General features: G+C 38.4%; 3 protein-coding genes across 6 annotated transcripts in view; all 3 read left to right on the top strand.

Moving 5' to 3' along the window:
• Positions 1-892: 892 nt before the first annotated feature.
• On the top strand, positions 893-5,269 carry LOC139962219 (muscarinic acetylcholine receptor M1-like). Its single transcript, XM_071962219.1, has 2 exons — positions 893-999; positions 3,714-5,269. The coding sequence occupies exon 2, from the start codon at positions 3,719-3,721 to the stop codon at positions 4,979-4,981; it is 1,263 nt and encodes a 420-aa protein (XP_071818320.1). The 5' UTR covers positions 893-999; positions 3,714-3,718; the 3' UTR covers positions 4,982-5,269.
• Positions 5,270-6,837: 1,568 nt separating this feature from the next.
• Positions 6,838-26,720, top strand: part of LOC139962030 (muscarinic acetylcholine receptor M3-like) — a 32,541-nt gene continuing 12,658 nt past the window's right edge. Inside the window, exon 1 of one of the 2 annotated variants that reach the window (XM_071961856.1) lies at positions 6,838-7,018. The gene's annotated coding sequence lies outside the window, so the exon portion shown is untranslated. Of the gene's footprint in view, positions 7,019-8,394; positions 8,749-26,720 lie in introns of those variants that run through there. The other variant, XM_071961855.1, reaches the window with a different exon arrangement.
• Positions 13,905-24,595, top strand: LOC139961675 (interferon-induced very large GTPase 1-like). Of its 3 annotated transcripts, XM_071961064.1 has the most exons (5): positions 13,905-14,634; positions 15,273-15,410; positions 15,586-15,786; positions 16,335-16,481; positions 18,225-24,594. In XM_071961064.1, the coding sequence occupies exons 1-5, from the start codon at positions 14,319-14,321 to the stop codon at positions 22,940-22,942; spliced, it is 5,520 nt and encodes a 1,839-aa protein (XP_071817165.1). In that variant the 5' UTR covers positions 13,905-14,318; the 3' UTR covers positions 22,943-24,594. The 3 variants fall into 3 exon arrangements, with proteins under 3 accessions (XP_071817165.1, XP_071817167.1, XP_071817166.1); XM_071961066.1 differs by lacking the exon at positions 15,586-15,786 and having other exon boundaries at positions 18,225-24,595; XM_071961065.1 differs by lacking the exon at positions 15,273-15,410 and having other exon boundaries at positions 18,225-24,595.

Genomic DNA, 26,720 nt, shown 5'->3' on the forward strand with positions numbered 1-26,720 from the left:
TGCTTTGTTGTTGTATAACTTATATAATTTATACAGGAGACAAATAAACGGACATACAAAATGTTGTATTGTGATAAAGTTATTTACTAATCCATTATCCGAGGTCCAGCAACCACACTTCAGGGAAGGACTCAAAGAGAAAATGGAGTGTTAGCTCAGTGGTTAACGCCGATGCCTTTCAAGGTCCCCCGGTTGGAGTCACTCCCAGATTAATGTATATGTCGTCCAGTTACAGAGTTGTTGACAATTGACAATTCATATAATCATGGACGTTAAATATGACTGTAAGAGACTGATTTCGGTCAGCTTGCGGCTTTGATAAGCCTATGAGGCTTCTTCGCGAGTTCCTGCTTGCAGGAGGATCTAAAATACATACATACATACAAAATTATACGTAAAAAGTGAAGATGTTGAGGAAGTCTAACTTGCCTGGGCCTTACTTGATGACATGAAACATGATTACACATACCGCCATCCATTTCTGAAGTAGGAGGAAGACAAGGTTAGACAGTCGAAAAGTTTACAAACCAAACGATTCTCGAGTTTAAGGACTATATACTGAGATGGGACACTTTTTGAAGAAAATTCGGCCAATATATATCCTAGGCTGAGCACGAAAACCAAGTTACAATTTGACCCAGTCTCGAACCAAGACTCCTTACATCGAGACTGTAACCGTCAAGTAAGTACCACGAGTCCCTTGGAAAGGAAATAGATACTATATATAAACATATGATCAGGTTTAACACTTGAATGTGCATAATGTATACGTAATTCAATGCTCATGAATAAACATATTCTAATCTACCGTGAAGAGGCCCTGAGTTGATCGATTTGAAATAACTAATTTATAGTGAAATATATAAATATGCCGACGGTTTGGCTTGATTCGTATATACTCAGTGATTTTTGTTTGATATATTCAATATATTACCAGCCTTCGTTTATAGCTGATCGTGTCATTCTCAGGTTCCCCGACCAGTACGTGGTTTAAAGGAGGTATGTATGTGATTATATATATATTAATAAAGTATTTTAACTCTTGGCTGATCGGCATGGGGGAGATTAATACTATAACAATAGTAAGGTAATCGCCCTTAAATATATCAATTTAATCATTAAAAAGACGGATAAGTATCTGATTAAGACACATAAAAATAAGGTTTCATTCAGCTAAGATTTCAATCCAGATATTTCACGTTCTCTAGGCCTATTGATCATTTCAGCTGTGATTCGAAATCTTTTCAGTTCAGATATATCTTGGTCAAACTAGAATTCATTGGTTAATACTGCTTTATATTGCAATATCAAGCATGCTGATAAGCATTATTCTTTGGGTTCGGAAGGCCGAAAATAATGTTATACCTCCGCATCAAGCCTGCACATTAAACTGATGTGAGTCAGGGAATCCGCCTGTGAGTTAAATATTACACTGGTTTGCTGACCGGGTATTTAGGAGTCAATCAGACATTATAGAGTAATTGGAAAGGGATGTTTTTTTTTAAACAAAGTAACATTCATTCACATATAGGCCTATATCAGTTATTTTGTGATATATGTTACAAGAGATTAGTTGAAAGTATATATGATTCGGAGTATAGAGTCAGTACCGTGTACCAATTTATTCTACGATAAAAGCTCACCAACTATGACTAAAAGTGTGTTGACATATACATATTAATTCTTAACGATAATCTATGTGAAGTGTTGTTGTTGTTGTTCTATAAAATCATAAGAAAAGTAATCTAGACATGTTTCAGAAATATCTTTTGAATCACCATATATACAAAGTTATATATACACGCCTGAGATAAATGTAAATATTTAAAATTCAACGTGTAAAAAGGAAAACTTGGTCCCTGATTAAGCTTATAAGGTTGGTAACTATACATTTTTCGATATTTCAGCCACGTTTAAATAGCACGCCGACTTGAAAGCATCTATGTTTCGGTACTTGCCTACATATAAGGCACATATAGCCGCCAATTAACATGAAAATATGAAATCTTATTATATAAAATATATTTCCTATATCCACTATACAAATAGACAAATGTATATTTTGTGCCTCATTACATTAATAAGTCGTCTAATGCAAACCATGCTTAGCTTTGGTTTGATATTATTACATAACGTAATCTAATATTCCAGAGTTCTGTGAAAGACCTTATCAAATGTTCCTTTTCATTGTTTTGTGATTCGGAATATAAGAAAGAATGCAATGAAAATGTTGAAGTTTTGCCAAAAGTACATTAAAAACATGCAGGCCTGACGGAAGGGGAAGGGAAGCGGCCAGAGTCCGGGGTCAATATGGTCCCGGGATAATTTGGAGGGGCTAGGGAGCATGTGTGATAAAACATATTGTGTTCTTGGTTGAAACAGGCAGAGAGCAACACAGGAGAGCCTGCTAACATTATTGTCTATTTGTCCGATCTGGTTCTCGACGCCTCTGGACTCATAAAATGAGTTTATATCTTAAAATCATCAATAGTCGTACTTTCCACTTCATTTTACACATGAAAACAAATAATCATTTTTTAGCTATTCATAATCACGCAGAGCAAACATCTTAACTGAAACCGAAAAGGGTAAGCCTTAGCCTATGAAATATTAAAAGTCTATGTAAAAATTGCGCAGGTGCGCGTAACGATTTCAGAAATCTATGAAGCGAAATACATAACGTCGGCCAACAAAATGAGGATAATGACTTAAAATCCTATACCACGATGTTGGTTTCAATTTTTGATTCAAAACAGTTAAGATAAAACAAAAGAAGCAAACTTTAGGCTCGCGTATCTTTTGTAAAACCACTAATGCCCTCTTAAATAGCTATAGATATACACGATCTAAGCCGTCCATATTCTTGTTGTCATGGAACCAAAGTTGGACGGTGCTAGTTTCCATTAGTAAAACTAACTAACAGTTAGAATATAAACGTAAAATCACGCGATGACATATTTTCCTTTTCCCCCAATTAAACGGCCGTTTGTCATCCTGTTTCGTGTCATGCAACTTTAAATCTGACTTGTTTGTATTCAAAGCCGGTGGAGTGCCGAGTGTGAATGGCCGACATAATATATACTGAGGTAGTCTTAGAAAGAGGCTGTAGTTTGGAAGCTTCGACCATTTCTATGAGACTTTAAAAGGTGAAATTGAACAAAAAATAATACTAATTCATCGCTTGAAAAATGCGCCTCTGTTTCAACAAGAGAGAGAGAGAGACAAGGGAACAACATTAAGAAATTAGCGTTTATTCATCAAATATGTTCAAACGTCAAATACAAAGTACCTTTATTTCAAAATGATTTCCACTCGATAACATATATAGACCTTGGGGGGGGGGGGAATCTGCACCCCTCCTCCGTCTACATAATACCCACAACCATAAACTATAGGCTTACATAATTCATTTATGTGGATTGTTTGAAAGTTAGCAGGTTGTGATTACATTGTGTAGTGACTTAATATCTCTCGCTATTCAAATACAAATCCGGCATATATATGCAACATGTATAACATGTACCGCTAATTTGTCCGATTAATCGATTTATCGATCACAAGAAACATTGATGATACTTTGGATTTAGGAATCGGAGATGAAAAAAACGTTTAATTTACTTTACAATATCAGTTCCTCGATGTTAAGGTAACGTTACAAGTGCATGTTTTAATATGTTTTGTTTCTTTTACATCTTTCCACATACATCGTTCAGTCGGCATGGAGTTATCGAGGGATCACATCATCAACATCAATTTTACCCTCTCCCCTTCACCAGAGAGCGACACAACCACGTCCTCTCATTCATCATCTACATCTAACCTCCAACTTAGAGGTGCTTTAATTATGCTCCCATTCATCTTATTTGTAGTACTTGCCAACATCTTGACCATTTTGGCGTTCCTTGTAGAGAAGCGACTTCACATCTTTTGCAACTACTTTGTCATCAACATGGCGATCGCGGATACACTCGTAGGAATTACGGCCATGGCGCCATCCATGGTCCAGTTCCTCCTAGCCTTTCAGTGGCCTTTCGGTCACGTTTCTTGCAGTATTTTGATGACGATATCTCACATGTCATTTCACGTTTCTATTCTTTCGGTTTTAGTGATTTGTGCCGATCGGTGGTACGCGGTGACTCATCCTTTGAAACATCGCAGTGTGCGCAGTCGCGGTATGGCTTTAAAAGTCAATTCTCTAATATGGTTGATGTCGTTTGTCATTTGGGGTCCATTTACCGGGATATGGGCGCTCCTTGATCCCTTTTCACAAACAGCTGTGTCTTGTTCTCCCGTGTATCTCCGCTTTGCCCTTGGAACCTTTGGAGCAGTCGTTATAGTGTATTGGGTACCAGTATCGATGATCGGTGTATTGTATATCTCTGTATATCGAAAGATACTTACTTCAGGAGGAGTTCAAGTGTCAAGAAATTTCGAGAAACAGAGCAAACCGGAGAGAGAATCTGCATCATTGTCAAGAATAGATATAATTACCATCTCAGAAGCATCAACTGTTAATAGCCATGGAACTAAACCAGGTTCGTCGAGTGAGCCTCAAACAAGCCAAGGAGAGATGTCACTCCAATCAATGATTGATGAAAAGGAGAATGGTAAAGAAAGATGCGGGGTATTGAGCACAGGTAGTAGCCATGACTCGACAGCGAATGATATCAAATCTAAGCAGGACGCCGCAAACCACAAAATTGTCAAAAATGAACGAAATTCAGCTAAAGCTCAGCGAACACTGACTTTTCTCGTCGTGGCATTGGTGGTCACGTGGACTCCTTACGCATGCGTGGTTCTAGCACTGACATACTGCTATACCATACTACAAACGGTGAACTGTTTTTCGCCAATTTTCCCGGTCATATCTGTTTGGATAACATGGGGTAACAGTTTACTCAATCCCATTATGTATGCCGCAGCCCAGCCTTTATTCAGGAAGACTATGGTCAAATTGTTATTTGGGCAATGTAACAAGTAGTCAAGGAGGTATCCAACAAAACGAACAAAAATACCTTTCTTTTTTACGAAAAGGAAGTAGGGTATTAGGAAGAGGAAGGACAGTTTCGACTGAACACGACTGTGTCTGAGGCGGGGCACAAACTTCAAGGAGCCTTGGGATATGTGATTTTTAATTAGAGCTATATAGGTGCGAAACCATAGCATTACCTTAAAACATTCGGGCAACATAGCTCCTCAGTGCGATCCGCACCACTCGGATTACAGTATGTGAACTTTTTTAAATGAAAGAACTTTTTTTTTAAAATTAAAAGGCATTTTGTGATAACAAAAAGAAGAAGCAAAGTGGAAAGGGGGCACTGCACTGCTAACTTATAAGAATGGGCACTTTCAGGTTGTTAGTAACAGTGGGGGTGGGGGGGGGGGTGGTAAGCACCCTCTATTTTCCTTCCTCTTCTGCTTTACATGGAGGGGAGATGTTATATTTTAAAGTAGATGATGGATCAACATCTAAACTGATTTGAAGTATACATTTTACCCGATTGCGCAATGGGCATCTCGTTACTTCATGTTGTTTACTATAATTCCTTTACCCAAGCCGCTATTTTCTTATAAAATTGGTCGGGTGGTTGTAATGGTGTTTGGTGTTTAGTGTTTTGTGTAATGAATGGTTGTTAAAATACCATAATTGTGTTAATCATCTCCTTTTCTTCTTTTCCTATTTTTGTTGTTGTTGGTTGGTTGAAAGTTGAAAAGGAAGGTGTTGTTTATCAAAAGATCGTATGCTTGACTTCAAGTATATAGAGTTTGCATTTGCCTATATAGACAAGCACTTTTAGAATGTTTCTTATATATACAATCATACTTGATAAGAATTGCCATGTTATTCTTCAAGTTAATATGGTCAGCTTCTTTTAATCCCCCTATATACATTTCACTGCAAGAGGGAATTTCCCGCAAGATAGCGTTAGCACGGGTTAAAATTCTCTGAAGTAAGTTTAACAACATCTTTCACTATATAGATACAAGGTGAGATTAGATTAAACTTAGGAAAACGGTATATATTAGTAATTATATAAGTAGTAACAAAATAAATTAGTTAAGTCAGCGGATCAATTCTAAACAAGTTTTACGAGAAGGCAACGGCTTTCGGTTTACGTATTGTGAAGCTATAGTGTACAGGTCAGAAATAGAATGCCAGGAATCTCCTCTACAGGTGCAATGAAATAACAACAAGTCTTGGCAGCTTGAAGAAAATCTTTTGATTAGCCGTGTGCGGCCGCTTAATGAGGAGATGATTAAAATGTTTTACGTGTTGTTAGTCTCATTGATCTTCTTAATGACGGTGTGAAAGTTCACGGTATCGAGAGATGTTGACACTACTATCTGCGTTCACGTGTAGATTAAAGTTTCCGACACATGTTATCGAGCTATATACCACTATGACATTGTGGTAGACATATAGCCCATGCAAACTCTGACTCGGACGTAACATGATTTCTGTTCTTTAGCTGAGAATTGGATTATATCGCTGAAGGAATAAAACTCACACTGGATGGGCCAATGGGTGAAATGATTCTTTTGACTTTGACTTTGTTTCTGTTGGACCCTTTACGATCAAGGACTGATGAATAACTTGCTACTAGCAGTACGTGAACAAACCGGCAGCACTGCGGCAGGAAAGCAACTGAAATACGGCGCCGATTTGCGGCCCACAGCTGGTCCCGAGCCGGTAGGCCAAATCCGCCCCTAAGGATGCACAGATATCTGCATCAAATTTACGTAAATCATTGTAGTGACTTGATTTTTAATATCCTTGTGTTATAATAGAAAGGCAATACAAAAACAGTTCATTTCAACTTGTTTATGTAAATGTCAGAATATTAGCTTAAGAACTGTTTAAATGAATACACTTAATTGGTGTAATTGTGCAACGGTGATATCTCAATAACATGATGCACGGAAAACGCTCCGGTATTAGAAATTGGTTGGCGATGGACCGTCCCATGTCAAGAAGTTTGGTATTTATAGATTTTTGACGTGAAGAATCCGTACAAAGGTAAGTGTCACATGAATTGCTTTTGCGATGCGCAATTTTGTTGCCTGCTCAATTCTCTTGTTAATAATTTATCCAAACAATAGGGTGTCATTTGATGACACCCAACACCGTTTGTCCTTGGCAAAATTAATTTGTAACACAAAGTCATTTGAGACCATCAAAGTTTTACGTGTCCAGATGAGCCCCCCAGTAAAAAAATATGGGGGGCGGAAGTATCATTCCGCCCCCCCCCCGCTTCGCAAGTCAGAAAACCCCTTTTTCATTTCCAAATAAGAAAAAAATCTCATGTGGAGCACCAAATTGCATCTAAGGCCAGGTGAAAATGCAAAAATTATTTACAAAATGGAGTGAGTGTTGAAGTGTGCTACATTGCACCAAATTGCATCTGAGGCCACCTGGGAATGCAAAAAATTTCCAAAGGGGGACACCCCTCCCCTTAGACCCCTCCCCCAGGCCGGCCATCAGTCTTCAGCCCCCCCCCCCCCCCCACTCGAAAGTACCTTCCTACGCCACTGGACGGATTTGTGATTATCTATGACTCAGTGGTAATCCCCTGGCTGTATAATTATAAGCGAAAAATTTAATTGAGTATAGGCTAGTTGCAATAAATAGTTGCAATAAATTAGACGACTCTCTTTGTTAAAGCATTGTATTATCGGCCTCTTCCGATGGGCGTAACTTAGGGTTAAAAGGTTTCAGCAAGAGCAGGCATTAATGATATTAACTTATATATACTTTTTCAAATCTCATATAGAGCGAATTATCAGGTCCCCATGGTTACATCGTCATTTACCACTACCCCGTGCCACCCCCTCCCTGCCCCGCTCTTCCTGAACCCCACACTCACCGCTTCTTTTACATTGTAATGCAGGAGCTATCCTCGTAAAGACGCGATGATCTATGTCCCTCTTTAATCTAATGCATGGGAGCCACGAAATAGCTTCAGTACCTACTATACAAAAAAAATGGAAACGTCACTAGACGGCATCCGCAGTGACATCGTTTTCGGTCCAAATATGAGTTTTCATCACGTGTTTAATCTGCTTTTCATAAATTTCTATTAATATGATTGTTATGATGACTACATCTAACGACTTTGAAGTAGTATTTCTCTTTCCAGTGGAATTGTCTCGCTGAGATATGAAGGGATGAATTTTCCGTACATTTTCACGGTAGGCCCCTCGGTTCAAGGTCAATGAACGACTATATATAACATTAGTTCCAATTAGTGCTGATTTTGGTCTCCCGTTTGCGAGATTGCAGTAAACCAACCCGAGCTACGTATGTACGGTGTCACATAAGCCAATCAAAACATTCAAAACGCACGTCGTGCGTAACCAGGGAGTTTTTGATTTTTGCCTAGATTTATGTTCATCATGTGTTCTACAACTAGTGACACTTGGGAAAATGTGTGTGCAATGTGATGCACTTTGTATCGATTGAAAGTGATAGTTTGCAATCATTTACTGAAACTTAATGGTCAAAATTCATCGAAGGTGGTCGATTTTGGAAAAACCACGACACAGAACGTGGGGAAATCGCTAACAAACTGTTCATTTCCAGAACTAAATTGTTGAGGCCTAGACCTAACTATGGTGACATCGACGATACATTTGCGTCGAAACCTCTAACTTTTCCTGATGTTATTCACCGTCAATGTTACCAAAAATTCACAAATGTGTCCAGGATCGAGTGATTTAAGAAGTAACTCCAGTCTACGACATTGAAGGGTCAGTTCTAATTACACAACAAAAGCAGGAGTGAAATGTATAGTTGTAAATATGTATGGTCTAGTTTTGCGAATTCAAATGATAGTATTGACAATTATATAGCCTATAGGGAGAAGGCCTATAGGCTTAGGCTAGCCTAGCCTTACTTAGGATTGGCAGCCTATATATGTGGTGGCTATAGTTTAACGTATACAAACACCGTTAGAACTAGTAAAAGGAGAAAGTTTGAAACATTTCAGACCTAGCCTAGGCCCATTATGCTGTAAGATAGCCTAGTTTAGGACAACGAATTGGCAAGGATGTAAATAGGCCTAGGCCTAAATCATTTTACTTTCTTAGGGTGACATTGCTATTTGTTTTGGTTTCGGTGATTCCTTTTCTTTGTGATTTTACCCGATGCCCCGTGGCATTACTAATTCTGTCTAGAAGTAGAAGAACTTTAAGGGTAGGGTTAGGCCTATGTCGTTTACGAAACATAGTCACCATTCGCATGACAGCTGTGTGATTAGTGGTTAGCGATCTCTGATTCACACTGTAGGTTTCGACCAGACAGTAGAGAATTGTGTTGGTATGGAACTATTCTAAATTATATATGCTTCGTCTGTACCGGACATCGTTGTGCAGAGAATTTGGGTTGGAGAAGGCTATTCTAGCAGCGTAGTTAACTGCAGTGTAACAATCCACTGACGTACGCGACCCGACGTGGGGTCCGGTGGGGTGGGGGGGGGGGGAACTAAAAAAAAACAACTACTAATATTTCCCGAGAAGTCTGACAAGACCCTCATCATGACCCCTAATGGTGGACTGAAATCCTACATTATTAATAGGCCTATATTAGTCAGAACTATTTGGAATGTGAGACGCCTCATGTGGCCACTTTTACATGCTACAGTATTTTAAGGGAAATTTTACAATTGTTGATACTGAAAACATGGAACCCCCCCTATTTGAAACACTTTCCCCCAACTTAAAAAGGCTTTAACTTATACACAAATATGGACTACGAAACTTAAAAAGTAGAGGCTTTTTCGACCTTCGGCCCATAGTCTAATCGTAAGTTCATTCAAAATGACAAAACAAATGTATGCGCTCATTCCGAGTGCGGATCCAGGATTTCATAAAGGAAGGGGATTAGCCGTCGGGTCTTGAACCCGTCAAATGTTGCATTCTGAGGCATCTTAAGACTGTAAATTATTAATAGGCCTATATTAGTCAAAACTATTTGGAATGTGAGACGCCTCATGTGGCCACTTTTACATGCTATTTTTAGGGTTGTTAGCAGGTTCCTCATTTGATATTTTAGAAGCACAAATGAATAATCGATGAAGTAATTTGCCTGCAGCCGGAAGTCCTATAGTAAGCGATATTTGTTTGCAAATTTCCAATGACGATATAGCGATTGTGTGTACATTTCTATCGTTAGCAAATATGATACGCGACATCCCTGCCATGTCATATATTTTAACTTTATTTAACGGTTTCTCATTTGTGAACTAACATGCTGGGATCATGAGATGCTCCAATTCAGCCTTGCGTTTAGTTTATAGATACGGATATTTCCTTCCGCATGCCTGCGTTCGGGGTAGATTAGAAAATATGTACGCCGAATGCTCAAATAATCCGTGCAATTATTTACCTGGGCAAACGGCTTTCAGACTGCCATTTATCTTCAAAATTGTTCACACAGTGTGATGGATAACTCCTAGAAGTATTCCATATTTCGTAAAGTCTAACGGAGACTATGGAGTTATTGTTAATTTCGTATTGCAAAAGTGTGAGATTATATTCAATATTTATTTCTATAGTGTCACTTATATCACACACATTTCTCCGTAGCATCATTGCATTGAGCAACTTTACATATTATGATCTAGGTCATTGATAACGTTCATTTTCATCAATGTTTTGAAAAGACGAGTTACCATGTCCAACGCAATTCACGGAAGTGTATATTCATTGGATATCTGAAGTGATTATATGAGAGTGTCACTGTGCATGATTGCAATACAAGGAAATGCGTGGTGCAAAGTTTTACATTGCAATTAGCGTTATTAATGGGTAAAGATGTATATTTAATGAATGCGATAGTTTCCTCCATGCTAGCTATGTGCTTCCTAGTCTTTGACTTTACCAAAGAAGGAAAAAAACCATCTGCATTGTCGAAAGAATTTGTAAAAAATAAATAGAAAATCCCTCACACGACTCTTACAAGATGCACTATATAGATCAACGCAAACATAAAAATTCTCAACAGAATATATTCATTTCCGAGGAGGAGTTTACCTATAGGCTACTTTGACGACGAAAATGTACAAACATAATTGCAATAGTCGGGAAGCCCCCCCCCCGCCCCATTGCAGCCCTCTCCCTGCAGACGTCCATGATCCCCATCCCTAACGTTCCGCCCGTGTAAGTGTGCTGCCATGTGGTAGCTGGAAGTTGGAGAGAATGTCTATTGTCACAACTCAGTATATATTGTAGCACATTATATATTAGTAATTATAGGCCTATAATAAGGTGTGTTTTAAATTACCCGCTCCTGATTTATATAGATCATATAGTCATTTATGGCCTATTAAGGGCTTTTCCGTGACCCTAATATATTGTCGTATTACTAATGATCCTGTAGTGTTGAATATGATAGTGCTGTAAAATCCCGTATCGAGTAAAACTATATGGTGGTCGTAATATGATTTCACTGATCTGTTTATACGCTCACGTTATTAGGTTGTAACGGATTTCTTTCCGCATGAGCTGATATTATTACGTTTAGAGCTTTTAAACTGGAAATTGGGGGGGGGGGGTAGGGTGGGAGTCATTTCAGGCTCCACGAAAGAATTTAATCGGAATAATGGCTGGTTTGGCATATGTGTACAAACCTTCCTAAAGCTTCTGTGATCTTCAGATTAATGGCTTAAAACATAATATAAAACTGTTGACGTATAAAAAATGATTTCCAAATCATTTGCCGTTTTTCGAAATTTCGAGCGAAAAAATTAAGCAGTTAAATTTATTTAGGGCGACATGAACAAACCCATATTTTTTTTAAATTCCTGTTAGAGTCAACGTAGGTCCGTGAGTCTTCACCGAAGACCACTAAAAGGACATGTTCCAATGTATATTTCTGACTTATTACATATTTATGTCCCCTCTCGTAATCTAAGATCCACCTCTCAATTTTTATTATCTGAAATTAAGTCCAAACATTCTTGGGGGGGGGGGGGGTAGGTCATTTATTGTTTCTGCCCCTCGCTTATGGAACCAACGTCCCTTAAAAATCAGACAAGCATCTACTCTCTCTAACTTTAAGAAGAGCATCAAATCCCACTTAATGACAAAAGCTTTTATATAATCTTGTACCATTAAGTTTTTCTCCTGTCATTGTTTTGTATTATTTTGTTTTATTTGTATCATTTCTAATTGTCAATTGCGCCATGAACATTCTTTGAGTGGTGTGTGCGCATTATAATAATAATAATAATTATTATTATTATTATTATTAAACGGGGTCTCCTTATTGTACTTATATATATTATGATTATGTGATGAGACAACGCAAATATGACTTGTCTACATCTGCATTTGTCCTTGCAAGTTTCTCACCATATGTTGGTTCATCGTATTCGGCGATCTCGATTTTAATACTCTGTGGGTTTTAAACAATTTGATTGTCGCGAAAGCTCAGCCAAAAATCAGATTAGGCTATAACTGTGGAAGTCTTCCGTGAAGTTACACTTTTTGCGTTAACATTTCGCCAATGTACACAGTGGCTGTGGCAATTTCTGAGAAGGTTGCATCATATTCTAAATCGATACCGGTATGCATTCATGTAAAGACTATAGTCCCACTGTTAGTTGTGCCTTTCCTCATGTTATAATGGTGAATGAATAGGGGGTTGCTGTTTGGTATTACGTATAATAATCAAGAGCTGTAACACTTCACTTTACTTCGACCATCCGAAGATGTGAAATCATTATAAATTCCATTCAATATCTTACAAATTTGGTAAGAATCAAGTTGATAAATTTATGGTTGTTGTACCTTTCCATGCATGCTCCACATACGGATTGCTATCTTTTTTTATGATGAAGTAAATATAATCTGCTTCGAGTCTCAATTACACCATGCAGTTGTAGTGAATACGAATCTCGTGGCTTGATGATATTGGACAGTACAAAGGCAACGATTGCTCTTTCGGCTTCACACGTATACGTGATGCTTATGAGTAGCGTTGCTCTTTTCGACTATATTATAACCCTTGCCCTCTACTACCGTACTACAGATTAAGCAACATGAAATACTTCTTTGTTTTATAAATAGAAAATCGTGTAAAGGAACCTTGTGCAAACTTTATACCCAATAACGTCTGCTGATCAGTTGATGTTATCTCTATTCTATCATAATTATGTCAATAATCCAGTGGTAATATTCTTGTCCCAGCAAAGGGTAACAACCTTTGCTTTACCATACAGGTAATGTCTCAGTCGTTTCTTACGTAGATATTCCAAGCCATACTTTACCTATTCTAACGAATCCAATGAATGTCATCTATAAGGGGAACCATTCTTTTCCTGACGTCCCCCACCCAGTGGCGGAGCTAGGGGTATTGGTCAGGGGGGGCGAGAATGTTTTGTAGGGGCGCTTTCGACACTATCTAAGCGGAGCGACACCACAGGTTGGCGCGGAGCGTACAGAAATTTTTTGAGTAATGATACTCCCTAGATCGCCGGAAATGACCCTTTCCGGGCCTTGCTAATTTGCAGATAAACGAAGAATAAATGGTGTCATCGCCATTTTGTCAGAAAATTACACCAACAAAATGTGACAAATGCCAATAGTAGATAAGAGCGCAATAAAAAAGTCAATTATCGCGAATAAGTAAAAAGCTGAAAGGGCGCCAGCAGTCCATTTAAGTCCGTCAGGGGGGCATCCGCCCCCTGACTATATGGACGCTCCGCCACTGCCCCCACCGCACCCCTTCCGTCGCACCCTTACACGAATACTCTGTTTCGTAATTTCTAAAATGTGATGATTAATAGCTATGAACTTTGCTCTTTTGTTCGCTATGAGATAACAATAGAACAATATGATTATAGTGTTTACTTGTCAGAATAGCTGATGTATTAATCTTTGGGGCTAGCGGGGTTTATATTTTCATCGAGGCAGTGGGGTTCACAGCAGCTATAGCCGTGCATCAACCAGGAAACATCTTTCTAGCCTGTTTTGTGTAATTCTTTGACTTCATGGTATTGGCTATTATAATTTAACATTTGAATTATCTAGTCCTACAGATAGTTTTGACTTCAAACGGCAATTTAGACTGAACCACGTTCCATTAACGTTTCAAGTGAAGACAGCATTCGACGTAACGTGTATCATGATGTGGGATAACTTGTACTGTAGCTACTTTACTGATTGTACTTTAGTACGTATCTGCGTCTCTGTGAAGAAGCCTTTACGATACAGAGTTATCTCTGATAGTTCTGTACGATTTCTGTCGCGTCATTTGTAGCCACACAAAACAAAGATCCTCCGCCTGTCGATACGGTTATAACTACTGAATAGTGAAGATGGAGCCGCACCACAAAAAGGCGCTTAACAGAACTCTGATATTATTCAAGGACAGTTTGGAACCAAACATGATAATTCCTTTCCTTATTAAGGATGGAATAATGTCTTTCCATGATAGAGACGAAATTAAATCTGAGACGATTAGACAAGAAAGAGTTTTAAATTTTATTGCGAACCTTCAGAGGAAGGGTGGCCGTGCGTACGAATGTTTTATGAGGGCTCTACAAGAAGTTGAAGAATACGATACACTTGCAGCAACGCTGAAGAGAAACGAAGAGCGCGAAAATAGAAAATGGAAGGAACAGAATTATACAGGTGAGAAAATATTATCGATGTTTGATAGACAGAGTGACTACAATATATCTTTATATATATATGTATATATACGATATATATATATATATACCATATATATATATATATATATATACGATATATATATACAGGGTTGTCACCACACCGGGCGGCGCCGGGCGGTGCTACCCAGCTCTCAAAATTTCCGCCCGGTACTCAAGGTCAATTTCAGCCTTACCGCCCGGCACAAATTAGCCTACAGTACCGCCAATACCGTAAGTAACTTGGTAAAGATTAGCGCGATTCAGTGCAAAACGCAGCTTAACTGTAATTAACCCCGCGGATCACTGTCACAAATTACCCGGCTCTAAAAATGGTCTGGTGACAACCCTATATATATATATATATATATATATATATATATATATATATATATATATATATATATATATATATATATATATATATATAGTAGAAAAGATGAGGACAGCATGTAATGCCTTTAAATCCCATATAATATATATATTTATATATATATATATATATATATATATATAGTTTGATAAATTGTGTTTGTAAAGTTGATGCAAACGATTAACATGATCCATACTCTTGCAAAGTATGCTTGCTTACCTGTAAAACTTTCTTTCACTTTAAAGAGACACGAAGTAAATCTAATGAACCCGATATCCAGCACACTTATTGGACAAACCCACGTAGCGTATATCAAAACCTTTCACAAACGTCAGCAGCACCGCTGTATCAAGCAAGTACAGAACAAGAAGATGCAGCAACAGGTATGTATTTTACTGTGTTCTTTCTATACTACACTATAGTTGATCTTATATAGCAAAATGAATCAGTCCTCATTATTACTTTGTTCGTTTGTAAAATTGATGCAAATGATCAAGATGATCCAACACTCTTCCAATTATCATATGCTTACCTGTGAAACTTTCTTTCACTTTAAAGAGAGACGAAGTAAATCAAATGAACCCGATATCCAGCACACTTATTGGACAAACTCACGTAGCGTATATCAAAAACTTTTGAAAACGTCAGAAGCACCGTTGCATCAAGCAAGTACATCACGTAGCGTATATCAAAAACTTTTGAAAACGTCAGAAGCACCGTTGCATCAAGCAAGTACAGAACAAGAAGATGCAGCAACAGGTATGAATTTTACTGTCTTCTTTCTCTACTCAACTATAGTTTATCATATCTTTAGCAATATAAATCAGTCCTCAATATTACTTTGTTTGTTTGTAAAATTGATGCAAATCATTGGCGTAGGAACCGGGGGGCTGGGGGCGCCAGCCCCAGAGAAAAATATGGGGGCGGAAGTATCATTCCGCCCCCGCTTGGCAAGTCAGAAAACCCCTTTTTCATTTCCAAATGTGAAAAAAATCTCATTTGGAGCACCAAATTGCATCTAAGGCCAGATGAAAATGCTAAATTATTTACAAAAAGGAATGGGTGTTGAAGTGTGCTATATTGCACCAAATTGCATCTAAGGCCACCTGGAAATGCAGAAAAAATCCAAAGAGAAGGGGAACACCCCCTCCCCTTAGACCCCTCCTCCAGGCCGGCCATCAGTCTTCAGCCCCCCCCCCTCACTCAAAAGTACCTTCCTACGCCACTGATACAAATGATTAAGATGATCCAACACTCTTCAAATGATTATATGCCTAAACCTGTGAAACTTTCTTTCACTTTACAAGAGAGACGAAGAAAATCAAATGAAGGTGCTTTACCCGATGTCGAGCCCATTTATGAGACAAACTTACGTAGTTTATATCAACACGTTTCACAAACGTCAGCAGCACCGCTGCATCCTGCAAGTACAGAGCAAGAAGATGCAGCATCGGGTATGAGTTTTACTGGCTTCTTTCTAGCCCTCCATCTTATCATATTTAGCAAATGAATCATTCCTCGTCATTAATTTGTACGTATCTTTAACCATACAGTCACCACGATCTGTGCCACACGGTTCTGAAAGGAAAATAAAGAAAATAACTCCCGGTTAATTCTCACACTCAGTCAGTGGGTAGGAGCCGGGGGGGGGGGGCACTGGGGAACGTGCCCCCCAATATTTTCCAAAATAGCAAATGTGCCCTACTGGTCAATACAATGTGCCCCTTTGATGAAGAACTGTCCTTTGGATATCTTAAGCCTTTATTAATTTTAATATTTAATTTTAATTATTTATTTTTAGTCTGTACATGCTACTATTAAATTGGCATCCCATATCTGGTGGTTGTGGAATGAGAAAGTACCCCCTGATGTTGTGCCCCTCTCCCCCACTTTTTGGAAGCTTCCTACCCCCTGTACTCAGTCATGGTTCTTTTTGGGAGTGTTGCTCTGATTTTGAAATACTTGTGGCGGGTTAAGTTAAAGAATAGTCCAGGTCAAACTTTTTTTTTATATGTTTAAAGAGTTCACATAAACTAAGCATTCTGGTGAAATTTGCATTTAATTCCGTTTTTGAGATATTGACATTTGAAGTTGCCTCCTTTTGTATCAAAAGCAAACAGGTGTGACGTCATTGTTGCACACTGATAAATAATGATTTGTTTTCTTTTAAAATTTACTGCTAATTTTATACTCCACAATTGGATGCTTCCATAATGTGAATGTACCATAGGTATTGGTATTTTATAAATTTCACATCCCCTTTAGACAAACTCTATAGTAACCCTATTCAACCCAAGGTCAAATTAATAGACTGAAAAATAAAGAAAAAACGAAACATTATTTATCAGTGTGCAACTATGACATCAAACCTGTTTGCTTCAAGTTCGCTTTCGGTAGAATATCAGATAACTTCAACTGTCAATATCTCAAATGCGGTACATAGGAATTTAATGCAAATTTCACTACAATGCTTAGATTATGTTCCTATTTAACATATCAAAAAGAAATTTTGACTTGGTTTATTCTTTTAACTACTAACATGTTATTCAGTATATAATGCATATCCAAATACCGTGGTGGTATTGTACTTAACACAGAACAGTTAAAAGCGACAAATTTGTCAATATATTAGTAGAGTTAACCGCAGTTGACGTATTTACATTAATGTTGCTATTATGAGAATTATTTGATGAAAGCAGCAAAACAAATAAAAAACCTTCTATCAAAAATTAATTAGCCAAGTTTGTTAATGGCAGCTGTGACGTCATTTGGAGTTCCCCATGAGCAAGGGCGTAGGAACCGGGGGGGCTGTGGGGCGCCAGCCCCCCAGTGAAAAATGTGGAGGGGCGGAAGTATCATTCCGCCCCCCCCCCCCCGCTTCGCAAGTCAGAAAACCCCTTTTTCATTTCCAAATGAGAAAAAAAATCTCATTTGGAGCACCAAATTGCATCTAAGGCCAGGTGAAAATACAAAATTAAGTTTACAAAATGGAGTGGGTGTTGAAGTGTGCTATATTGCACCAAATTGCATCTGAGGCCACCTCGAAATGCAAAAAATTCCAAAGGGGAGGGGGACACCCCCTCCCCTTAGACCCCTCCCCAGGCCGGCCATCAGTCTTCAGCCCCCCACTCAAAAGTACCTTCCTACGCCACTGCCCATGAGTGACTTTTGCTTCTTGCTTTTCCTATTCTTAAAAGGTGGAGACTTTTCTGGTATACGTGAAAAGGAAGAAGACCTGAAAACGTTTATGACTGATTCTGGTCTTGTCGATTACTATCCATGTAAGCTGACTTTAACGTACGTGAAAGAAGTCAGAACACTTGATGTTATGGAGAACAACCCAGCTCTATTGTTTATCACTAAGTTGACTTCGTTCGATTGTAGGGTGGTTTGGAGAGAGAATATCGGACTCCAACATGGTAGTTTTAGAGACTTTCTTTTTGCATTATTTCACTGCTCGGATCCACATTTGAGGCAGCATATCATGGAAAAGTTGTCAGCTTGTCAACTAGCAGTCACTGTGTTACTTCCGAGCTTGAATGTGCTGGGTAAACCAGTGTTGCTGCTCTGGGCCTTACGGCGAATTGTAAAGATGTGGAAAGAGAAGGAAGGATCGTTTGCCATCGAAAGAAATATGATCAGTACCCCCATCTTCACCGCAGCGTTCATAAGAGTAGGTGATATCCCCATTTCTAAATCACTCGTATTGAACGATTTATTGGGCAGAGTACAGGGCTATGAAAGCTACCGTTACTTTCTGTCCCACGAAGACGAGAAGGAAGACATCTTTTTTGCTAGTGGGTCAGTAGAAGCACAATGGTATCTACCAATACACGGTAGGAAAGAGGACATTCTAAATGAGCCGACTTTGCTCTTGAATCTGCGTGGGGATTCGAGAGAAAGTATTAGCGAAACAAAAGTGTTGTGCAAAGTAGCCAATGCTGTGTTTCTCTTCGTGGATAACGCGGAAGTAAAAAGGTATGCTAAAGACATCGACGTCATAAGAAATATGTTTCCAAAGGTAGTTATTATATATCTGAATTCACAATCTACGCAAACTCAGAAACAGAAGACTACCTATCTAAGTTCAGTAAGATCTAAGAAGCAGTTTAGATTGCGGGGAAGCGACGATAACTGCATAGAGTTCGATACGGAGAATGACAGAAGCGCAGACCTTAGCAAGGAAATTTGTCATAAAGTATTAGAAGCCTGTTCCTGCACTGACAGTGCAGACTATAAAAGAATAGACACATGGCATAAGTTGTGTGGTGGTGACATCGAGATAGACGAAGACACTGATTGTTACAAGGAAGCGCGCAAGTTGTTTAGAGAAGTATTTCCAGACCCTTCATTCTCTGCTAACGTTAAGAAAATTAAGGAGTCGTTAACATTGCACAAGGACTGGCTAGAATGGGTAAAGATTGACCAGGAACCACTGTCGACGACTGATGAAAGAATTGAGAATCAGTTGGAACAGAAAAGACAAAAAAAGAGCCAGATACGAGATCGTCAAAGCGCGCAAGGTTTATCGGGAACAATGCAACGATTACAAAATAACCTACAACAAATATCGAACAGGGAAAGCGATAATACCATACATTATTTTATGACTCTCTTCCAATCGTATATTGAAGAATTAAACAGTTCAACATTACCTCCACTAATGGCAAAAATTGATGAATGCAATGCTTTCTTAAAACATTCCAAACGTACTATCACTGCAGTGGAGAAAGTCTCTAACGCAGCCGAGAAGGGAGCTGAAAAGGAAGATAGAATCAAGCAAATATTAAAAGAAACGAGTGAACAGTTTAGTCAGATTCATTTAACTTGTGAACACTTTATTCGGGAATTTGGACAATTGTTTGAAGCAAACGTTGCTAGCAAGGCAAATCACGAGGATCCTGTAAACAAAAGACTGACAGATATGGCGGCTACGTTACTAATGAATGGATATCCATTAGAGATTTTAGATGGCGAATGCGCTTACGTTCCAATCAATTGGATTTGCGGAGTCTTGAATTCCGTCAGTAAAACTCTCAACAATCCGAACATTTTCGTTTTATCTATCATCGGCGTTCAAAGTAGTGGCAAGTCCACTCTGTTTAATAGCATGTTCGGTGTAAGGTTCCCTGTGCGTGCAGGTCGGTGTACCCGAGGTCTGTTCTTGCAATTACTGAAAGTAAGTAGTGAATGTCAGGAGAACTTTAAATTTGAGTATCTCGTCGTCATAGATACCGAAGGCCTACAATCTCCCGACCGTACTGTGAACAATGATCGTAAATTTGACAATACAATAGCAACTTTAGCAATGTGCGTTGGAGACCTCACATTACTTAACATTGGACAAGAAACTATTGGTAAAGATATGATTGATATCCTGCAAATTGTTGTGCACGCTCTGATAAGAATGAAGCAGGTTAAACTCGTATCTCATTGCCGTATCATTCAACAGAGAGTAGGGGACATAGGAGCCGCTGGAAGCAACCAGTCAAACATGGCTATTATTAAAGAGGCCCTAAACAAAGCGACTCTCGCGGCAGCGAGAGAAGAACAGGTAGAGAATGTCAAAGAATTTTCCGATCTTTTCCCACTTATCGAGGAACATGATCTACAATTTTTCCCATGTCTGTGGATGGGGCCCATGTCCCCTCCGAATAGCGCTTACAGTGAGAAAGTTCAAAGTTTGAAGACTAACATGTTTTCATCTAAAGATAATCACTGCAAGCTCAACCCCAAATTTACATTCGAGAAATTTATTTCGCTCTTAAGTGACGTTTGGGTCGCAGTATCAGAGGAAGATTTTGTGTTTCATTTTCAGAACACATTTGATATATTAAGCCACCAAAGTTTTCGTTTCGAGCAAAATAAGTTGATCGGAACCATGAGAACGAATATGGTCGAATGGGAACTTAAAAATGAATTGCATGACTTCAGCCAAAGCAATCGGCATAATTTCTTATTAAGCTTAGAGAAAACGGTCAGGAAAGAATGGGAAAGGGTTACTGATGCAATAGATGCCTATGTGAAGGAACACGCCGACGAAGAGGAGGTTAAGAGAAGAGAGACGAGTATTAAGAAGGATGCGGAAGATGTTGCACGTGATATAGAAAGAGCAATCAAGCAAAATCTTGAATACCAGTTCAAAACGCAAAATGAATTGGACTCTCTTCCGCAGTTTTTCAAGAACGCCAAACTTGAATTGAGGAAAGCTGCTAGGGAAAAAGCTTTAGAAGTCCGTTCTGAAAATCCTCGAAAGGATTGGAAGAAAGTAGACGAATTCTTAAGTAACACCTTTGACGACCTTTGGCGACTGAAATGTTCAGATATCGAGAGCAAGTATTCACAACACACAATCAGCAGCGATGCAATTGACCTTGCTTGCGAAAACAGCGTGACGAAGCTATTAACGAATTCACCATTCAGCAAGACACTTAATATGGTTGTAGAAAGGAAAGCTAAGGAGGAAACTGGTATCTTGAAGAGATACGGGAAAAGGGTTCTGGATGGCATATTTGGAAGTAAAGACAACAGTCCAAGTTATGGCAATGAATTTGTTATATTGCTCACTACTCAGCTTAAACTGCTTCGGAGAGAATACCGTTTGAAACCTTTCAACCGAATCAAGGTAGATGGCATTTTAAGTTTGCTTTTTGATGAATTGAAAAAACAAAATCTGAATGATACAGTCATTGTCAATGCTTTGCTAGCTTCAAAGGAAGAAATTGCGAAGGTTTGCAAATATAACCAGAATCAGCTGAGCAAGAAATATTCCCCCACTTTATTATTTCAGGCAGAAGAGAGACAATTACGTCAAGATTTTTACAGTTATTTCGTTGCGACAGTCAAGAAAAGGTCGGCTCCTAGTAGAGCTTATTCAGATTTATTGTCGGTTTGCTTAGATTTGGTTATCGATGAGCTGAACGTGAAACTTTTACGTAAATTGCGGAACATTTCATATTTGAATGATAAGAAGATAATGATAGGAACAGTTTTACAAGAGCTTTGTCGTAGAGAAGACCCTGAAGAATACTATCAGTTTATTCAATATAATGATCAATTCATCGAAAAGTGGTTGCAAAGCAAAATTATCGAAACACTTGTGTCGCAAACTGTTTGGTTGCGTGAAATATGTCAAGAAATTATAGGACCATTTCTTGAGTCGATGGAACTTGTTTTGGTCACTGTTGGAGAGAAATTGCAGCAACAGAGATCGCAGGGGCGGAAGCCAACATTAGCTCAGTGGGTTGAAATAATGTTGAAACAACCCTATGTTGCTGATAATGTAAAGTTCCAACAAGCGTTCGTAATTTCTGACGATACTACAGTTTATTCGTCTAGTTTCACCGAAATACTGCACACACTGATTGACAAGAATCTTCAGAAAGATGTTCTACAAGAACTTCAGTTAAATGCTGCCATGAACAAAGATAGTGCAATGGTTTTGCTATCGAAGATGAAAATTGATATCCAATTTAATATTCTCGATCATCTACAGGGCTGCGAACAAGTCTGTCCTTTCTGTAAAGCTAACTGTTTTTTGCAAGGGCAAAACCATCTCCATCAAGCTATTACCCATTATCCGCAAGGACTAGCTGGGTTTCGTAACGTCGAAACGAAACTTCTTTCTCGAGAGCCCTGTACGATGCTAGTAGCTCGTAAGTCGTATTGGACATACCGGATGAAAACCGAGACAAAATACAAACCGTACAAGAAATATGCTAACGAATTTCCCGACTGGGATATAGCTGCTATGAAATATGGCGAGCCAGCAGACTACTGGAAATGGGTGATGGTAAAATGCAATAAATACTTCTCACAAAAATTTGATTCCAAGCCAGCGTCTATGCCAGCTAGCTGGAAGACATTAACAAAAGACCATGCCCTGCGTAGTCTCAAAGAACTTTATAAAGTATAAGAAAAGAATTACGTAACAGATTGAGGTATTGTAGAACTCTTGAAATGACATCTTGCTTTTTTATGAATACGTGCAAATGTGTCAATTGTTTGAACATCTGTGTAATATGCTTACTCTGTATGTTTTTATATTTTTTCGTGAAACAGTATCCATATAGTTTTCATTTTCCCAAGGCGACCCTACTGCTGTATCGGTTCATATAAATGAATATCAATATGAAAAGTCATCATAGAGAGTTATGGAATGGTTTTAAGTTATAGAGAGAATATCCGCAGCAATACAAGAAGTGACTATTCTTTGTATATACCGTGTCTTGGAATTGCCAATATTAAAGCAACTAGTATATATATTTCATTGCACGGTTGAATTATATGTCAACTTGTCATCAGTGTGGTAAATTAAAAGTAATTGTTAACAAACTATATATATGGAACACATTTTATCGTTTCATGTATAGAAGAGTCTGATGAGACAAATGCCTTCCGGGTTAGATACTTGATATTTGACAAAGTGTACTTAAAACAGACTGATACCGATCGGTATATTTCGAGGAAAATTGTTAAAGTTACAAATCACCTCATGGTCGTTACAGTCGCATATGCTACTTCTTTTTCGCCGGCGTTCGGTACTAAAACAAAACTTCCCAATTAATAAAGAAAAAATAAAAGAAATTACATTCAGTAATATATTTATTATTTTTGCATGAATTCACTATTTTGGGGAAGTTTCCTTCTTCGTAACCAATTTATATGATTATTGTCAACCATCTTCACTTCAAATCCTTTACGTCTATGATTTACTTCATTTTGACGGTTATAACAAATATTTGATAATACAATAGGCTACGTAGCTGAACTTGGACCTTTTTAATTAAAGGTTTTCGCGCAAATGGCTCTTACGTAACCACTACCCCTCGTCAAGAATATTGAGACCGGAGTTTGGTCTATAGAGTTAAGAATTAGTGTTACTGACAGAATAAATGGCTGAAGAACTATTCCGGAATATTCCAGTAAGTTCTTTTTAACTATAAATATCGGTAATATCGCAAAAATAGTAAAAGATGTGCTTTTCATATTGGCATACCATGTACTTTATGCCATACACCGCTGTTAGTTAAGCGACTTGCATTCCTTCGACAGAGGCTACAATAACAGTTTTGCATTTGCATTTTAACATGGACATTATTACTCGGAATCATTTGCTCAACTGACACTACTTTGCGGATTTTATCCTCCTCCTACCCCCCCCCCGCACCATCCCCGCCCACTTGTTCTCCGCTCTTCAAGTGAAGTAAAATTGAAGAATTTTTTTACCCACTGCAGGAATAATTCCGTATGCAGGGAAACTGTAAACCCCCTCAATGGCTTGTGCAATGATTGCAGATCTGAGATCTGTTTTGTCAATCTTAAGGCGAAACGACGATCTAAATTAAAAGAAAACACATTTGGTGAAAGGGTTCAGCCTGAGTATGTCACTTTCATTCATTTATTGTTACTAATAATCTTATACGACTGAGTTCGCTCATGTATAGGGAGCCGCTTGAGAAAGAGAAAACAACGAAGTTCACTCATTTGAATTATGTGTGTTGTTTTCGACAATAATCCTGGTATTGTCAACGTATACCTTTAAATGAATGCCTATCAAGTAGGATTAGACGGATTAGTGACAGGTGTTTCTAGCATCATACAAAGAAGCGCCTTATAAAGGAGGAATGTTCATTATTAATTTCACGCCTTTAGTCACAATATAGCGTTCTACATTCGCTGAACTTTCCAAGCAATACGACACAGTTATATACTTTCATATACAGTCATGCGAATTTGTAGACTTTTTGTCCAAATAACACCTGACAGGTTTTTTTTTCCCCGAAGTGTATCAATACATGTAAAAAAAAAGTGTTCTTAAATGTTTATTATGATATGCCTATAAGTGACTTTTGTATAAGATAACTCAGTGAAGAAAGGAAGCAGACTTATAAAGTCGATGGTAATTCATGTTCGGTTGGAACTTGGTTTTAAATCTTCAAAGTATTGTATGCGACATATCTTTGTGTATATAGCTAAACGAAAAAAAAAGCCTGATCGGCATACGTTTTCTTTGTTCATGCAGGGTGTTAATCACATACTGAAAACACCGCTTAAACCAAATGATTTGCCATCAAAAGGTTTAACTTTTGCCCAGTGATCGGGTTAGCTTCTAACAGTAAGTTCTAATAAACAGTACCGGATGAGTTGGTACGCAGAAAGAATGCGTTTATTGCAGAAGTAATTATCTGTATAAGAACAAAGACATTTTCAAGAACTCTCTTGACAACTAATATTTTCAATTGACGAAAGAGTGAGTTGTAAACGGTTGATTGCAATTTGAGTAGTTACAGGGAGTTCCATAACTCCCTGGTAGTTATATGTGTACCTTCAGTCCGCCAAATCTTTCGATTTCGCTTTTGTATAGGTCTATTCCGGTATTCTGACGTTATAGGAAACGATATATTGTAACTGGCGTGACATGAACTTGTTCTGAAGCTGAGAATGTGATCGGGTCGTTGGAAGAACGTTCAAGCTGTACATAACATTTACTTTCTTCAGTTGGACATTCAAGGAAAACTGTAACGCGCCTAACTTAACCTCTGCTGTAGAATCGGAAACGGGGTCAGTTCGGAGGAAATATTTTTATCATTGGACAGCCATAGAATACTGCAACGCGCCCTCTTTTCAGGGACGGACGTTTGGAACAGTTTCGTGGAATACTATTTATATTGGATAATTAAGTTCATCTCTGGGATTGAGAATGAGATCAGTTCGTTAGAACAATTTTCTATTGGATGCGCAAAGAGCACTGTGTAACACGCTTGAAAAGATCTCTGTTTCGTGCATGACATGCCATTTTGAGACTGGCATTAACTATTATAATGCGTAGTGGTTCAAGTAGGAGAATACGCTGAATTTATTATTAATGACAGCACACTGACGGAAAAAATAATGGATGCTTAACATGTTGATTGGAATGTGTATACTTAATGTTTCTGTCCACGCAACAGATACATTAGGCCTGACTTTAGAATCCGTACCATATGAATGTGATAGCTTACTTCGAATCGCTTCGAATCGGCAGAATAATAAACAAATGTAATCCGGTTGAACGTGTGTGCTCGCATTGAATAGGTGCGTCGCGTGAATGATTCGCTTGAAAATACATTATTATGAACGGGATGGATATAAAGTCGATTACCCATGTATTGCTACAGAACCAAAATTCTCCTGCTGGAAATGGGTGTGAAGAAAATGTGAATGTCTCCGCCTTGTGTTGTGTAGGATGTGTCAAGGTGATTATAAAATATTTTCTATGCCTTTGTCTAACTCATGTCATGGCTCCATGGCTATTTGAATGTCTAGTGAGTGGAGTCAGTCACACAGACATCTTGGAGTTGTATATACACAGGCTACGTAATTTGTATTCTCCTCAAGAGTCCTTGGAAAGTTTGTTAAATAGCAATACGTGAAAAGCACAACACAATGACAAAAACGTTCCTTTAAAGCATTTTTATGCACAATAGACCTATGTTTGAAAATATACCTTGCTGTACTGCCAGTTGACAGCTCAAAATGATAAGAGTAACCGATAAAGAGAATTGGCCTACCAAAAGTGCTACTATATTTGAACCAATTACAAGCTATGACTTGTGTGCATATTTGCTGTGATGCGGTGCAATGATACATGTCTGTAATCAAAGATAAGTTATTTTACCAGACTCCACTGAAAATTTCCTAGCTGTACCTTC

The sequence above is a fragment of the Apostichopus japonicus genome, chromosome 20, assembly GCF_037975245.1.
Source record: "Apostichopus japonicus isolate 1M-3 chromosome 20, ASM3797524v1, whole genome shotgun sequence".
Taxonomy (NCBI): Eukaryota; Metazoa; Echinodermata; class Holothuroidea; order Aspidochirotida; family Stichopodidae; genus Apostichopus; species Apostichopus japonicus.

Excerpts from the sequence above, each read along its gene's own strand:
- LOC139962219 (XM_071962219.1), top strand. The coding sequence starts at position 3,719 with ATGGAGTTATCGAGGGATCACATCATCAACATCAATTTTACCCTCTCC.
- LOC139961675 (XM_071961064.1), top strand. The coding sequence starts at position 14,319 with ATGGAGCCGCACCACAAAAAGGCGCTTAACAGAACTCTGATATTATTC. Across the intron at positions 14,635-15,272 it reads GAAGGAACAGAATTATACAG|AGACACGAAGTAAATCTAAT; the intron begins GTGAGAAAATAT and ends TTCACTTTAAAG. Across the intron at positions 15,411-15,585 it reads ACAAGAAGATGCAGCAACAG|AGAGACGAAGTAAATCAAAT; the intron begins GTATGTATTTTA and ends TTCACTTTAAAG.